The 17,341-nt window shown below is 39.8% G+C and overlaps 1 protein-coding gene across 2 annotated transcripts in view; it reads right to left on the reverse strand.

Annotated features, from left to right (window-relative positions):
* FAM174B (family with sequence similarity 174 member B) overlaps window positions 1-17,341 on the reverse strand; it is a 38,921-nt gene that overhangs the window by 14,929 nt on the left and 6,651 nt on the right. Inside the window, exon 2 of one of the 2 annotated variants that reach the window (XM_043980166.1) lies at window positions 4,269-4,400. In XM_043980166.1, coding sequence (XP_043836101.1) covers window positions 4,269-4,400 — 132 coding nt within the window. Of the gene's footprint in view, window positions 1-4,256; window positions 4,401-17,341 lie in introns of both variants that reach the window. The other variant, XM_043980165.1, reaches the window with a different exon arrangement.

A 17,341-nucleotide genomic window follows, 5' to 3' on the forward strand; every position in this document is an offset into this window, starting at 1 on the left:
TTTTTATCCCATTTCTGGCATATTGGATTACTTCAGATCAGTCCTAGTCTACACACCAGGGAATGCCAGACTGCAAATTCTATAAGAAAACCATTCCTTAGACCTACAAGAAGCTAGTCATGCTCCCCAGCATGCCAGTGGAAAACAAACGCTTCTAATCATATTCACGTGAACGGACAACCACAAAAAGGATGTGATGGTGGGTATTTCTAGAACTGTAGCCAATCCTAAACCCATCCCCCTCCCTCTGCATTCCTCCCATTACTCCACAAGGGTCACTTTATTTTTAAACATGCAGAAGTTCCTTTGCCAGGAAGGAGGGGAGAGCTCCCTCTCCAGAGGCTGTGGCAGAAGAAGTAGCAGAAATGACTTGTTCTCCTATCAGCATCAGTTTGTGCTACAGTTGTCAAAATGGCAAATGTTCCCTGTCAGAAGAATGAGCACCAGAGCCAAGATATGGAGATTCAGTTCAACAAGCATTTATTAAATACTATGGGTCTGGCAGGATGCTAGGTAGGCTTGGGGAAAAAAAATAAATAAAAATGGTCCCTGCCTTCAAGGAATGTATATACTACTGGGGAGAAATAACATAAAAACAGGTAAGTAAATTTTAAAGTACATACCAAGGGGGGAAGCTAGGTGGTGCAGTGGATAAAGCACCAGCCCTGGATTCAGGAGGACCTGAGTTCAAATCCAGCCTCAGACACTTGACACTAGCTGTGTGACCCTGGGCAAGCCACTTAACCCTCAATGCCCCACAAAAAAAATAAAATAATAGAATAAATAAAATAACGCATATACCAAGTCAATAGAGAACATGAGTATACCAACAGTTGGGGAAAAGGCCTCTTGCAGCAAAATAGAACACTTAGCCTGGAGTCAGGAAGCCCTGAGTTGTGTGACCCAGGGCCATTCAACCATTGCTTGCCTCCGTTTCCTCAACTGTAAAAAAGGATATTAACACCTAGCTCACAGGGTTGTAACAAAGATAAAATGAGATGATATTTTTCAAGTGCTTTAGCACAGGGCCTGGCACAGAGTAGGGGTTTTTGTTTGTTTGTTTGTTTTTTTAGTGAGGTAATTGGGGTTAAGTGACTTGCCCAGGGTCACACAGCTAGTAAGTGTTAAGTGTCTGAGGCCAGATTTGAACTCAAGTCCTCCTGAATCCAGGGCCGGTGTTCTATCCACTGCGCCACCTAGCTGCCCCAGTAGGTTTTTAATCAATGTTTTCTTCCTTCCTTTCTTGTAGGAGGTAGCAACTTGAACTGAGGCTTTTAGAGGAAGAGAGCCTTGGGTGGTAAGTGACAGAATTGAGAAGACAGAGCATTCCAGGCAAAGGGACAGGCTGTACAAAGCCATGGGAAGAGACATGTGGAATGCTGAGCACAGGAAACATCTAGCAAGCCAGTGTGGTTGGAATTGAGAGTTCCTGAGATGGTCCAGGAACGGCCTGAAGGGTTTTACAGAAATCTCAACCCACAAAAAGTTAGAGCTATTGGCCCTGGTTGCATGGTGAATGCAAGTGAACTGCAGCATATTATCAATATCAGCTTGTACTCAGGAAATAAATCAATATACCTGTAACTGTATATAGTACATTCAATCACGTCCTCAAAACATGTCAACCTTTTGTAACATACAGTAATTTTAATTCCTTCCAAGTGACTAGAACTGGTTTATCCACCTTTTGATCAGCCTGCTTTTTTGGCTAATGAGAGTTGGAAACACGTGTTTATGGAACAACAGTCTCAGATTTGACCCTAAAAAATAAATATTTTTATCTCATGGATTAGAATGTCCTGGTTGGATGGGAGTGATTGGGGGGAGAGGAGGCCAGGGAGGATGTATCCAGAGGCAAGCTTGCCTGCCTTCTCCTTTCTTAATCAAATTTCCAACCTGGTGGAAAACCTCAGGAAAATTAAACCTGCCTTTACCCTCACAGCAGGATATCAGTCACACAGTGTTACCATAAGAACTGTGTGTGCAATAATCCTCAGATTATTGTCCTGGTGCAGAAAACATGACTTTCCTTCTCCCACTGCACAAAAGGGCAGGTGGAATATCATGTGCTGAAAGCATCAAGACACAAGGTCATGATTCAGTCACATCTCCAATATTAAATGTAGCTTTTTCTGAGAGGAAGCCCAAGGACCATGGATGAATTATGACCAAATAGGAAATTTTTTTAAAGTAACTTCTTTTTTCTTATTTAGTCACAAGGTTACTCTGACTTTGCTCTAACTTAAAACATGCCTGTCTTTGAACTAAAAAAATTAACTCCAGTTATTCAGTAACTCACTGCATCACAGTCTCTATTCATTAAAACAAGAATGATAGAGAAGTTCCCCTACAAAATTCATCTAATCATCCACATGGAAAAAACAAAAGTCGATGGGGAATGTGTTATTCAGGCACAGCATATAGGTCATTGGGTAGAGTTAGCTTATCAATTTGGAGCAGATGAATACTTCATTGGCTCCAAGATCTAGCAAGAAGGGTTAGAAAGAGGAGATAGAAGAAATCACCTTGAATTGCATTTAGAAACCACGTACTCCTTTCAATAATCCCAAACTGTCCGTTGCCACACATGGCCATTTCTCCAATGAAATTTGCTCCAAATGATACTATATGACTGTGAATGAAGCAACATACTCTCAGAAGAATTTTTTTTTAATTATAAATAACACAAAAAGCAACAGGAAGATACTTCATGGTTCTAAGAGGCTGTAACATGTTCTTAAGGATGCCAGGAGACTGTAAATGCATTACTAAAAATAGGTATGACCAGAAAAAGGAGAAGGAACAGTCACAAACAAGGATGACAAATGGATATGCTGAGTGGTCTACTGGAACCCCCAAGATATTAAAATAATAAGAGGAAAACATTCAACTCATCCAGTAGATCCTCTTTTGGATAATCATGAGAAAATATAAACAAAAATCACACAAAGTAGATGAGAAATCTTGGAGGCCTGGGACTTGCTCAGATAAGCTTCAGTGTCCGCCTGTCACCTTAAAGATAAAATACAGACTCCTCAGCTTGACATTTAAAGTTCTCTATGGCTTCATCCATAGAAACATATTACATTACTCCTTTTCACACATTTTCTGCTGTAGTCAAACTGAACTATTTACTGAATTCAATGAATTCCATGTTCCATCTCCTACCTCCAAATCTTTGCACAGACTGCTCTATGTGCCTGGCCTGCACTCTTCTTCCCTTCTATCTCTTAAGTTCCTTCAAGGTACAACCTAAATTCTACCTCCTATGTGAAAAATTTTCTAATCTTCCCTCTACCCTCCCCTTCCTCAAATGTTCTAGCACTTGCCTAGCTTTGTAAACCTATCACCCAGAAAGATACAAGCTCCAGGAAGGCCAAGAATGTTTTTCATTTAAGTCTTTATGTCTCAATAGCCTAGCCCAGTGCTTTCTTTATACATAGTTTACACTTAATAAATGTTTATTTGGCCTAGAAATCAGAAGACCTTGGGACCTGTGCCAGCTTTCAATATGGAATAACAGTACATCACTTACCCTTTCTGTGCCCCACTTTCCTCATCTGTAAAAGGAGGACTTTAGACTAGACTTGGATGACTTAAGATACTACCTAACTCAAAGAATCTCTCTATTCTGAAATATTATGAGAGGGTAAGGAGAACTTAAAAGGTTCAAATGGTCTAGAAAAAAGTCATTCTGATTTTGTTCTGATTTATTGAAGAAGCCTCCCTGTGTTTTAAGCTAGCCAAGACAATAAACTCTTTTCTATGCATTTATCTACCTTTTGACCTTCTGAACCCACTAAAGCAAGGCTAGAAATTCCAGTTTGTGTGCATACTGTTTGACTGGCACAAATTTATATAAACACCTTACACTAGGGCAAATGCATGAGAAACAAGAGCCGCAGTTGATTATTTTAGACCCAGTTCCTATGATTTCCTCACTTAGATCAAATTTCTCAGTTTGGGAAGCAGTAGAGTGGAAGTGGGGTGGGGGAGGAATGAATATTAGTTTAAAGGACCAAACATGGCGTTGTGTATACTCTCCATCCTATCAGTGTTCCTTTAAGAGGAGATCAGAGATGTACACTTTCATAAATGGGATTCTTCAAGCAGGAACATACGAAGAGAAAGAATAGGCTGCTAGAGGGGTTACTTTCAAGGGCCTGACACGTAGGAGCATAAAATGCAGTCCATCATATCCACCCAAACACTAGAAGCTAAGGAGAAAGCGTTTAGCAGAGCTATTGATATTGTACCTGTAAATATACCTGTATTTGACATCAAAAACTGTTGAGTCTTCCTCCTCATCATCTTCTTCATTTAAAGGAGTCATTTCTACTCTCTCTGCTGGAGTCGTAATGATATCATATTTCCGGGTTTTCTTTATTCTCTTTCCAGACCTAGGAGGGGAAATAAAAACTTATAAAACAGAGAAAGAAAAGAAATAAGTTGCCCTGGCCTTCACGTCAGTCTGCAAAGGGAATGGGTTTATTACAGCTCTCTGACGCAGAAGACCAATTCCCACTGTATTCCTTTCTCTTGAACTAGCAACTGAGCTCATTCTCAGGATCCTGGTTTCATATAAACCACACCATTCCAGGGCAATCTTTGTACTTCTAACACCCTAGCCACTGTACCTCCCAAGGGTTACCACAAACACGCCATCTCCTGGCTGTGTTAATTAAAGGTACTGAATCACTGGAGGCCTGTGGCAGCCCACTAACCAAACAAGCTTGAGGAAGAAATGTTATCCCTACAGAGTCAGAGGAAATGAAAAGGAAATCTGGAGATTCAAGCCTCTAAAATGTTGTTTCATAGCACACTGGCAGACCACTGAGGATATGGTGAAAAGTTTGAAACCAATGATCTCTGCCCTCCTCCTAAGTTATCATTCTGCCCAACTTGAAGAATGGGCAAGAGACAGGGGGGCATAGTATGGGGTAATGGAATATGCAATGGACCATCATTCTTTTCCTGGTTCTTCCAGTTAGCCATGTGACCTAGGATAAATCACATCACCTCTACAGACATCAGGTTTCTCCTTAATAAAATAAAAGCATTCAGTTACATGATCTCTAGCTTCTTTCCAACTCTGTGATGCTCTAAGAACACAAACTGAAATGAGAATTGGGGCAGAGGACTATCTTTCCTAGGGAAATACACAAAGATACCCAGAAACGGCAATTTTTCTTAAAGGTATAGAAATAATTCCTTGATTAAAGTCCTATACCGATGCCTCCACATGGTATAAAACAGACTTTGGGGCAGCTAGGTGGCAGAGTGGATAAAGCACCAGCCCTGCATTCAAGAGGGCCTGAGTTCAAATCCAACCTCAGACACTTGACACTTACTAGCTGTGTGACCCTGGGAAAGTCACTTGACCCTCATTGCCCCGCCCCCCCAAAAAAAAACAGACTTTGAGTCTGTGGGATTATATTAAAAGAGCAAAAACTCTCATAAATCCTACCATATTAAGACAGGCTTTGAGTACGGACCCAGAAATGGGCTATATCATCTTAAGATTAGACTGATTGGCTAAATTCAAAGAGCATCATCACCAAAAAGTTGCACACTGGGTGATGATAAATCTATTTATTGGCCACAGCAATTTACCAAGTCTATACAGTAAAGCACAAAGGAAGCATAGTGCCTTCCATTCAGCAAACACCAATAAAATGAATGCTCACATTTATAAAATTTTTTCTTCAGTCACTTTTCAGTTATGTCCAACTCTTCATGACCCCATCTGGGGTTTTCTTGGCAAAGACACTTGAAGTGGTTTGCCATTTCCTTCTCCAGCTCATTTTACACATGAGGAAACTAAGGCAAACAGGGTTAAGTGACTTGCCCAGAGTCACACAGCTAGTAGGTCTCTGAAGTCAGATTTGAACTTAGGAAGATGAGTCTTCCTGACTCCAGGCCCAGCACTCTATCCACAGAACCACCTAGCTGCCCATTTACAAAATTATGGATCACCAAATTCCTAACAATATTAAATGTGTTGCCAAAGAACCAATCCCTTCACAGTTAAGTTTCAAAGCCTCAGACTGTTAGAGTTGAAATTCTTCCTCTATTGATGTCGCCATAGGATTGCTCACAATTGCTTTTCTAATGGGACTTTCCCCTTCTATTTTCTTTTCAAGAAAAAGGACAGCGATTCATTTAGTTTAAAATAGTCAAGGATATAGACAAGCCGAACACTACAAATCACGCACCTTTCAAACAAAAGAAGCACATTTTAATTTCACAAGACTTGGCACCCTTCTCACATTGCTCTGAGGCACACCATGTTACGCTCAGAATTTTAAACACGTAAGTAAAGTGGCCAATTATAGCTGAAAGTCAGGAGGATGTTCCCAAGGCAGTGATAACAAAATCCCATAAGCATGAAGTTTGAAAATCTGTTTTTAAATAAAATACAAGCTAGGCATATTCAATCCCTTATCATAATACTCTAAATATATAAGCATCAAAACAGTTTTCTTATGCAAACCACTTCCAGAAAATAAGCATATGTATCTTATACACACTCTTAGAAAGCACGTTCAATGAATACACGGGACAGGCTATGTATGCCATGTGCTTTAAACAAATCCACATAATCAATATGAAGATGATTTATGATGACAGCGAGTGACTGTAATAAACTTTCACCTAGGGGAAAGAAGAAGGTTACTGTGGGTCACTAATGGAAAAAGCCTACATAGCATTCTCTGTCTTAAACATCTCTCTAAAACAATTACTCAAAAAGCAGAGTGCATAGCTAGTAAATTCATGCTGCCACACTGGAATAAGATTAATCATGGTGTACTTCTCATTTGTTAGCACCTTTCTCCAGACATGCCTTTCTTTACACATAGGTGCTTTTATGCACTCACTTTTTAGCAAAACACACATGAAAATTAAAGCTAAAAAACGAAAATGTCTACCTCATAGACTTTGCCATTTGAGTGAATGGACAGTATACCAGGTTAGTCCATTAGTATGGATGTCTTAAGACAAGAAGATAGGCCTAAAAACGAGCAGGAAGATGGGAATATCATAGATGGTATTTGGAAAACACAGCAGTGTTTTCAGGGATCCTGAACTGCTCGCTTCCACAAAAGTCCATCTCTCTCATGACAACAATCATCTGCTGATGCTGTCTGGTTGCCAATTATGGAAAAAACACAATCTGGGAAGAACAAAAATTGCAGGTGACCCAAAAAGCAATGAAAAGCTGCACAGTGAGGAAGGTATGTTGTCAGTGACAAGATGCCAAAAGAAAGACATTGAAGCCACATATGATGGAGACATTTAAGCGATGAGACCAAGAGCCAATAGCTGGGCAACCTAATGCTATACAGGTATCTCTAAATTATCTGAAGAGCCAACAAATGGTCTCTGGTGTGTTGTGTAATTCCTTTATGAAGGACTTATGGAAAGACATGGACAAGACTTGCATAGGATGAGAATGTAATATACTGGTAGAGAAGGTACCCCACTTGATGAGATCACATGACTCACTCTGAGTAGATAATGCAAAAATTAGCATATGAATATGAAATATGTAATTAGGAGGATGGATTATTCACTGTATAAAAGCATTCATAAAAAATTCACTATTGATTACAATAAAACTGCAAGTAACTCCTGGCATATTTAATGCAAAACTCTTTAGAGGTACACCTGTTTCTAAAGTTGCACTAATATGTTCCATCAATTCTTTGGAAAGAACAGAGATAAGTCTTTGGGGAGGAAAGGAAAGCAGGCTAGACAGAGGTCCACCCAAAGTGACAATATTTAAATATTCTAAATAGACAATAAAATATTTAAAGTAAACCTTGGATTAAGGATTTTAGAACTAGAAGTCCCTTTTAAGATTATCTGGTCCAAATTCTCCTTTTACACATGAGGAAACTGAGACCTAGGAAGGTTGAGTGACTTGCCCAAGGTCACAGAATTGGAAAATATTGATGTCAGAACTCAGGATCTTGGACTCCAAATCCAATATTCTTTCTTCTATTGCATCACACAATCTTTTTTTGCGGGACAATAAGGGTTAAGTGACTTGCCCAGGGTCACACAGCTAGTAAGTGTCAAGTGTCTGAATCTGGATTTGAACTCAGGTCCTCCTGAATCCAGGGCTGGTGTTTTATCCACTGCACCACCTACCTGCCTCTCTGCATCACACAATCTTAAAGTTTGAACTGATGTTCAAATGATGATCTACATCCTTAGATATTTGAGAAACACAAAAGCACATACAACAAAACTCAGTTTTGAGCCCAAGTTCAAACAGTACACATAACTGGGATAGAAAAGGCTCAAAAGACTCAATGTGGGAGTAGGAGAATGGGGTAGTTTACAAGAAAGCAACTGGACCACAGAGATAATGTTATTGGGGGAGGAAGGAGATAAAAACGAAGTAACTGTGAGGCCAGTGATTGTTATCTCGAATGTGAAGATGCTAAGGCCAGCCCCCTCTCTTCCTCATTGCTTTCTCCTCTATCTTTCAAATAAGTGATAACTCCTAAATCTTTTAATTCTGGCACCAAAAAAAAAAAACCTCTAGGTGAGTTAAAACCTCCTCTAATTACTCTGACAAAACTGTTTTGAAAGGTATGTTTTTCCTGATGGATAAACTCCAGTAGTCTGTCCTTGAAACACACTTGGCCCTTGTTCCTGGAATGACCTTTTCCTGTTGAATTCCTGCCCATCCTTTAATAATACTAATAGCTAACATGTATTTGGTGTTTACCATATGCCAGACACTGGGCTAAGCATTTACAATTATTATCTCATTTGATCCATTAAATAGTGCAACAAAATTGTCACTTTGTTCATTAAGGATGACCCCCACCATCACTAGCAGTCCTCCTTGAACCTTCCCTGGTACTTTACATTGTACTTCTCAAATATATAGTGGTACATAAGAGTAGCTTTGTGTTACACCTTTCCTATCCCCACTAGAATATAAATTCCTTGATGGCAGGGATTAGTCTTGTCTTTCTTTGTATCCCCATGGTGTCTGGCCTAAAGTAAGTGCTTAATAAATTGATAGCTAGATTTCCTGTAAACTCCATGAGGTCAGGGACAGAGTCTCCCCTAACTTTGGCTCTTCCTCCTCTTCCTCCACCATCATTCAGTGCCTAGCCTACAAGTAAAAAAATTAATAAAGGTAAATTGAAAGAATGACTTAAAGGAAGATGTTAAAGTAGGAATCATTAAAATTTATAGATTCCTAATTTCTAACCTCCAAAATTAAACTACTAACCTAACCTCCTACCTTCATACTATACTATACCTTGAGAAATTCTTTTGGGTGCTCCTTGGGTGATTTAGAATTAGTCCTTGGGGGCAGCTAGGTGGTGCAGTGGATAAAGCACTGGCCCTGGATTCAGGAGGACCTGAGTTCAAATCCAGCCTCAGATACTTGACACTTACTAACTGTGTGACCCTGGGCAAGTCACTTAACCCTCACTGCCCTGCAAAAAAAACAAAACAAAACAAAGAATTACTCCTAGACCTCTCATCAGAACAAAAGGTCAATGCTCCCTCCTCTATGCAATATCACCCCATGTGTGTAGAAAAACTGGCTCCCAAATCAAGTCTGAAAATAAGTCTTCAAGCTTCAGACGAATGTGTAGATCTTAGGAACTCTGTAGGAATAACAAGGGCCCCAGAAAGAAGAATATTTAGCATCCAGAGATTAGAAAGAGGCTAATAATTGATGGCATGGTCTAGCTAAACTTGTCCAAGGAATCATATGCAGTACTCATACTTTTGAAGCATCACATGGTCAAGAAAATGCAGAATCTCACAAATGATTCTACACTTGGAACTTCACATCTATTTGAGTAAATGGCCCCTACGTAAAAACCACTGCTGACCTCTGTGGAAAGGCTTCAAAAAAACCTCTAAATTTACCATTGAGGAGCTCCCTCAAGGCTCAGCCAAGGCTTCAGAAAAGAGCAAAGTGCCCCAGACTGAAGTCTAAACTTGTTTTCCTTCTTCTCAATTAATTTCCCAGTCACAACACTCAATAAAACCATCTGCAAAGCTTTAATAAGGTCCCTAAACATTTACTAAGTCCGCAGGAGATCCTAAGGGGGAGAAACATCGAGGGCTCAAAAAGTCGCTACCTGTAGAGCCAGTTCTTTCTAAGCATGCTGTCTCTATTAAGAGAATAATTTAAAACTCTGAAAATTATCCCAACAGCCATTAGAAAAAGCCCTCATGCGTGATTTATATAACAATTTTGATGTAATGAACTTTAGAAATTACATCTCTAACCACCAATTCTCCCGAACCTCATGGAAAGGAAGCAATTTTTATGCTGTTCAACTGTCCTGGGTGTTAATAAGGTGAAACTGAAATTTGAAGTCTTTAATGACATCTAGACAAGTTCTTGCCTGTGGCTCAACTGGAGGTAATGTCAAGTAAGGGGTGAAAATAGAAGTTGGATTGAAAGACTACATAGAAAAATATGCCATGCACTGGCAGAATCAAGATTCCAACAGAGGTCAGAAGTCTCATCGCATATTTCTCAAATTAAAAATATATGCTTTTTCTGGAAGCAGCTAGCTGCCAATTAGAAGAGAGGAGAGGCAAGAAGGTCTATTCCAGTCCCAGTCTCACTAAGACCCAAATAAGGCTTCCAATAAAACATCCAAGCACAAAAGATGGGCCTAACTTGACACTGATGAGCAAGATTGTACCAGAATATCCTCAACAACCAAAGCAAGATGGTGCCTGCAATCTGGTCATTTTGTAACCAGCCTCACCAATTTTCAGAGCCTTCCTAATTGCCCAAATGGTTCTATAATCTAATAGTTTCCCAGTAGATAGATGTCACTCAGAGATCAGCAAAATTTAGGTGTACTGATGACAAAGGTGAAATAGGACAAGTTGAGGGCAGGGACAAGTAGAACTCTCTGGTTCACCTGATGTGTTTTTTGTTTTTTTGTTTTTTTAAATGAGAGAGTGAGCAGAAATTAGGTACAAGATTGGAAGAGGAAGCTAAATAAAGCTCATTTGTGCAGAATTAAGATGAGGGATTAGAGAGATAGGGCTACAGAATGACAATTCTTTATCTTTGTTTCCTGAATTGTTCCAAATTCAAGCCTCTCTCTTCCCGGGAATTTCCCACCTCTTGGATTTGTTTCTTTGTTTTTGCTTTTGTTTGTTTGGGTGGTTTTGGGCGGGGAGGGGGAATGAGAGTTAAGTGACTTGCCCAGGGTCACACAGCTAGTGTCAAGTGTCTGAAGCCAAATTTGAACTCAGATCCTCCTGAATCTAGGGCTGGTGCTTTATCCACTGTGCCACCTAGCAGCTCCTTCACCTCTTGGTTTTAACAACAATAACAACAATGACAACAATAATAGTAATAATAGTAATGATTAGAGCTAACTAGTGTTTACTAGGTGCCAGGTGATGTGCTAAGTGCTTTACAAGTATTACTGGGAGGTGCTACTATTATCCCCATTTTGCAGATGAGAAAACAGATGCAAAAGGTTAAGTGACTTGCCATGGGTCACACAGATGGTGAGTATCTAAGGCTGGATTTTAACTCAGATCTTTCTGACTCCAAGCCCAGAGCTCTATCCACTGTGCCACCTAGCTAGTCCCACACAGTTTTATATCACTTGAAATTGTTATTTATCACAGCTCATATCACACCTTAAACTTGACTGGGCCACAGAACTTTTTAAAAGGATGCACAAAACAAGACAAAAATAGAAAAGAAAAAAAAAGACCATGGAATGAAAATAAGAGCTGAGAGATGAATACCTAGAAAGGCCTTCTTTCATATTTGAAACTTAAATTCTTTAATTCATTCCTAATTTTAAAAGTCACAATTGTAATATAAGAAAATCTATGAGCAGAGAAGTTTTTGTAAACCACAGTCTTGTCCAAGAGCTAAGACGTATGACCTATGTGATCTTAGACATATCACTTAACCTCACTAGGCCTCAGTTTCTCAAATAAGAGGGGTGTCCTAAATGATCTCTAAGATTCCTTGTAATTTTAAAATCCTATAAATAATGTAGAAATGTTTAAATTACAACAAGGGGGTAGGAGAGACCAATTTATCAGTCAAGCAACTCAGAAAGTGGCCCTCTTTATAAATACAATCAAGGGTTAAGTTTTTGTTTTTCTGAAACTACAGTCTGATGTAAAATATTTATCAAACTGGGCTAGAAGTTGTATTTTCAACTTCTCCGATAACTAGCTGTATGATTTTTGATAAATTTCTCAATCCCCTATAAACCTCAATTTCCTCATCTGCCAAATGGGAATAAATTTTGTTCTAAGTCTACTTGACAAGGTTGGAGAACTCAAATGCTATACATTTCATGAAATCTCTCATCATCTCTGCCAGAAGGCCTCTTTTTCTACTCAGAACTCATGTACTCATAATTTTAGAGCCAGAAATTGTCTTAGAAGTCAACTACGGTCAACCCCCTTCAGTTCCCTAAGCATATATCATCAGAACCATTTAAATGGCACTTGTCACATAAATTTGTTGCATTATAGTAATAAATGTATTGTTTCATATCTCTTCTTTTAGACTACAAATTCACGGAGGACAAGGACCTCATCATTGGATCCCAAACTTTATAGCCTACCATAGTGTCTTGAACACAGTAGAGGGGTAATATTTGCACAGTTGATGCATAATGTTTGTTGAATGAGTAATGGATACAAGTATTTTTAAAAGGCATAAATAATATAAAATGTAAAGCATGATAATCCATTATAATTAATACCTAATTTGTTACCAGGATAGCACAGTTCATAATAGAACTTAAAACTATTACATTGCCCCAAAACAGGAAAGAGAAAATTACTAAGTACTACAAACCTTAGAATCAAAGACTATCCACCCCAGGCAGTGACTAACACTCAGGTCAAATACTTACACCTGCTAATAATGTGACCGTAAAATGTAAGTAAAGCTTTAGAAAAGAGAAGAGAGTAAACTATAAGAGGAAGCTATTTTAGACTATAACAACATTCACTTGGCTAGTTACTCAGTGCTGCTAACAATCAATAAGAAGCTGAAGATGACTGTAAAAATAGTGACCACTTTCAAAAGGTGTCAACCATTTTCTCCTTTATCTAGGCTCTACCATTTCACCTTAACCTGATTAAAGCCAGGTTTCTTTTCAAGAGCTGAGAACAGGTCACTTTGCTGGGACTTTTCAACTCACTGCCTGTGACAATGAAGAAGGACAACGCCTGAGTGTGTATGTAACTGGAATGCCACAGCACACTGCTGTGTCAAGCCCAACACGCACATTTCCTGAACACTTGATAGGGAGAGGGGAGGCAGGGGAAGTGTCCCAAGATGATGCCGTCAAGAAATAATTTGTTACTGTAATCAGATTCTCCAGGGCCACTGTCAGTATTGCTCTGATGAAGACACTACAGAAAGATCTGAGGCTCCAAAGAAACACACAAGCCTAAACTTAACCTAAACCTTTAGGACTACAAAACATGTGGGTTGGATTGCTAGCCAGGAACTGAAATGGGATGCCTTAAGTAGATTGCATTTAACCATAAAGGCATTACTATAAGAACATAAATTTCCCCCACAATTAGACTTATTTACATTTTCAACTCTGGGGTTGGACCATAGATCTTCGTATCCTGGGGGTTGGGGCAGAAGGGCAAGGAACAATTAAGCCATATCTACTCCCCAACAAGTGGAACAAGAGAAGGAATGGAATTCTACAGACCCATCCACATTTTCATAGCTTAAGGAAGAAACCTGTCTTCATTGGGGCAATTTGTAGGTATGTAAGTTCTCTGGAGAATTAGTGAATATGATGAGTAATTCAAATGGACTAAGAAGTCAAAAAGACCAAGGTTCAAATCTCAGCCCAAACACTTATCTATAAGACCCTAGACAAGTCCCTTAACCTCTCAGAGCTTTTGGTTTTCTCATCTGTAAGAGGGAGTATCAACACCTCTAGTTTTTCACCTCAAGGGGTTTTTGTGATGCTCAAATGAAATAATGTATGTAAACCACTTTCAAACTATGAAGCATCATAAAAATGCTAATTATGCAATGCAAGGAGTCAGGAGGACCTGAGTTCAAGTCCCATCCCAACATTTATGGATTCTGTGACATGAGCAAGTTGATTGGTCTCTCAGTAACCCCAGACAACTCTGCTCTTCTACACTGGCAAAGGGAATTCTCAGCTAAAATTCCATACACCAATGAAATCACAGGCACAGGCTCCCTCTCTCCTCCACACACACAAAATGTTGTTACATGACATTAATCTTTAATTCCTTCAAAAAGGATACCAAGGGGGCACCTAGGTGGCCCAGTGGATAAAGCACCAGCCCTGGATTTGGGAGGACCTGAGTTCAAATACAGGCCCAGACACTTGTCATTTAATAGCTATGTGACCCTGGGCAAGTCATTTAACCCTCACTGCCCCATCAAAAAAAAAAAAAAGATACCAAGAAAATCTTTCTTTATGCTTCAAAATCTCCCTAGATCACAAAAATGTCATTGTTTCCAACTGTAAGCATCAAAGTTACTACCCTCAGGTCACATCTTTTACCACTTAACCTTTTTTGACCCACCAGAGCACCCTGTTATGGGTACCAGTTACTAAACTGGGGAAGTGGTAATGTGCTAGGAAATAGATAAGGTTTGGGGAATGGGAGGCAAAGGAGAGATGGAGAGAAGAAAGTGTTCCAACTGTTCACAGTCTTAGAGGATATTGGTAAAAATAACTTCAAACAGTTAAAACGTAAAAGCTTTTTTGAGGGGTGGGAAGGATTAAAATCTCAGGTTTTCTTTGCAACACTGTAGTTTCCCCTTCTCCTCTCCTCTCCTCTCCTCTCCTCTCCTCTCCTCTCCTCTCTCTCCCTCTCCCTCTCCCTCTCCCTCTCCCCTCTCCCCTCTCCCCTCTCCCTCTCCCCTCTCCCCTCTCCCCTCTCCCCTCTCCCCTCTCCCCTCTCCCTCTCCCTCTCCCCTCTCCCCTCTCCCCTCTCCCCTCTCCCCTCTCCCCTCTCCCCTCTCCCCTCTCCCCTCTCCTCCCCCTCTCTCTTTCCATTACTCTCCTTCCTTTAACCTTTGGAAGGCATATATACAATACACTTGTACCATTAATCTGCCAGGAAGTAACTTCACAATGCTCTCATGAAATCTTTCCCAACTCCTCACATCATCTCGCCAGGTCTTTGTGACCCTCTATGTTTAATCTGTTAGAGGAGTCACGGGGAAAAGAGTGACAACAATTTCTGCTAGACAAGTTTCTCCAGGTTTGCACTTATGTTTATAAAGGGTTGAGTCCTTTTTTATTATTATTAGTTAAGCGAATTAGGCTTTATAGCTACCAACAGAGAATGAGAAAGTCATTCTCAAAGAGAATTCAACAAAAGCAAAATTATTGTAAGTTGGTCCTTGCCACTGCCACCCCCATCCCTAACAAAACTGTAGCCTATAAACTTTCATCATATATTGGTCTTATTATATACCACGTTGGATGTTTCGTTTTTGTGATTTTGTAATTATAGAGAAATCCCAATGAGGAAGCTGCTTCTACCAAAGGTACCTGCTCTGCAATTCAGTGTTAAAGTACCTCCTGGGGCATGGGGAGATTAAGTAACCTGAACAGAGTCACACAGCCAACACGTTTTAGCCATAGGACTTGAGAACACAGGTCTTCCCAAATTCCAAGGCCAGCTCTCTATCAAATATGACCAGCAGGGGGCAGCTAGGTGGCACAGTGGATAAAGCACCGGAGTCAGGAGTACCTGAGTTCAAATCTGGCCTCAGACACTTGACACTTACTAGCTGTGTGACCCTGGGCAAGTCACTTAACCCTCATTGCCCCACAAAAAAAAATATATGACCAGTACCCTACTGCTCATGAGCACCGAACCCTTTATAAGAAACTCTATAACAAAATGAAAACTACTGTAGAAACAACTTTACCATCAACCTGCTTTTCCCACCCCATCACCAATTCTATGAAAAGTCTTGGAAAAATTCAGCTCTAACCTTCTTCTCTTCTCATACTTGAAGATTTCATCCTTTCCCATTCTCAACCAACACCTCCATGCAGATTCCACCATGCTATGGGAAGAGCACTGATTTGGAGCCAAAAACTGTGTTCAAATCTGACTCTGATGCTTAATACTTGTATGACCTTTGGAGTAACTTAACCTCTTTGAACCTGCTTCCTCAACTGTAAAATAAAGGGGTTGTACTAGTTATCTCAAAGGTTGATTCTGCTATCAATTTATGTTTCTATGAAATTATCCATCTCCATCCCTGATCTGTCTTCTGGCTCCAGTTTCAACATCTCCAAGGGTCCTGCTCTACATTTCCACTCACCTCAAATTCAAATCTAAAAACTTAAACACACTGCCTAACTTCCAAATGAGCTCTCCCTCTTGATTTGTTTCTTTCTTTAAAAGGGGTCATCTCCTGTCACCTAAAGTCATCTTTAAACCCTCCCCTTTCCCATGCAACCTTCACCTGGCCATTTTTGGATACTGTAAGGCTCCTGAACTGCCTCCAGTGTCCAAGTCATACAGTAAACTATCACTAATTATTCGATACATCCCTTCCATAATTTTATTTGTTCCCCTGCTCAAAATTTTCAGTGGGTTTCCCCACCATCTATAGAATAACGCCAAATTCAAGACCCTCCACAATCTACTCTTAAAATCTATTTCATCTCTCTAACCAGCATTATCTCCATCTTCTAGTCAAATGGTCCACACTGTCCCCTGGAAATTGTATGCTTTCTAAATCTGAACCTTTGCTCATACCATTATCCTTACCTGTAATGCCCTTCCACCTCTTCTTGAAGCCATCATAGTGGGGGGTCAATAAACATTTATTAAGTGCTACTATTACCAAGCACTATGCTATGCATTAGGTATACACAGAAAGGCAAAAGAAAATCCCTTCTCTCGGGAGTTTAATGGTGGAGGTAACGTGCAAACAACTATGAAACAAACAAGCTATAACAGGATAAATTGCGATATAATTAACAGAGAAAAGGCACTAGAATTAGAGAGATCAGGATACACTTGCTGTAGATGGGATTTTAGGCTGGAACTTAAAGGAAGGCAGGGAAGCAAGGTGGCAGAGATGAGAAGGAGAGAGATTCCAGACATGAAGAACAATCAGTGAAAATACCTTAGAGTCAGGAAATGGGGTATCTTGTGCAAGGAACAACAAGGAGGTAATGTACACTTTCTAGCTGAGTGACCCTGGGCAAAGTCACCTTAACCTCACTGCCCCACAAAAAAAAAGTGTGTACATTTACATATGTGTGTATGTGTGCGTATAGATATATATATGTATGTATATATATAAATT

This window comes from Dromiciops gliroides, chromosome 2 (assembly GCF_019393635.1).
Source record: "Dromiciops gliroides isolate mDroGli1 chromosome 2, mDroGli1.pri, whole genome shotgun sequence".
NCBI lineage: Eukaryota > Metazoa > Chordata > Mammalia > Microbiotheria > Microbiotheriidae > Dromiciops > Dromiciops gliroides.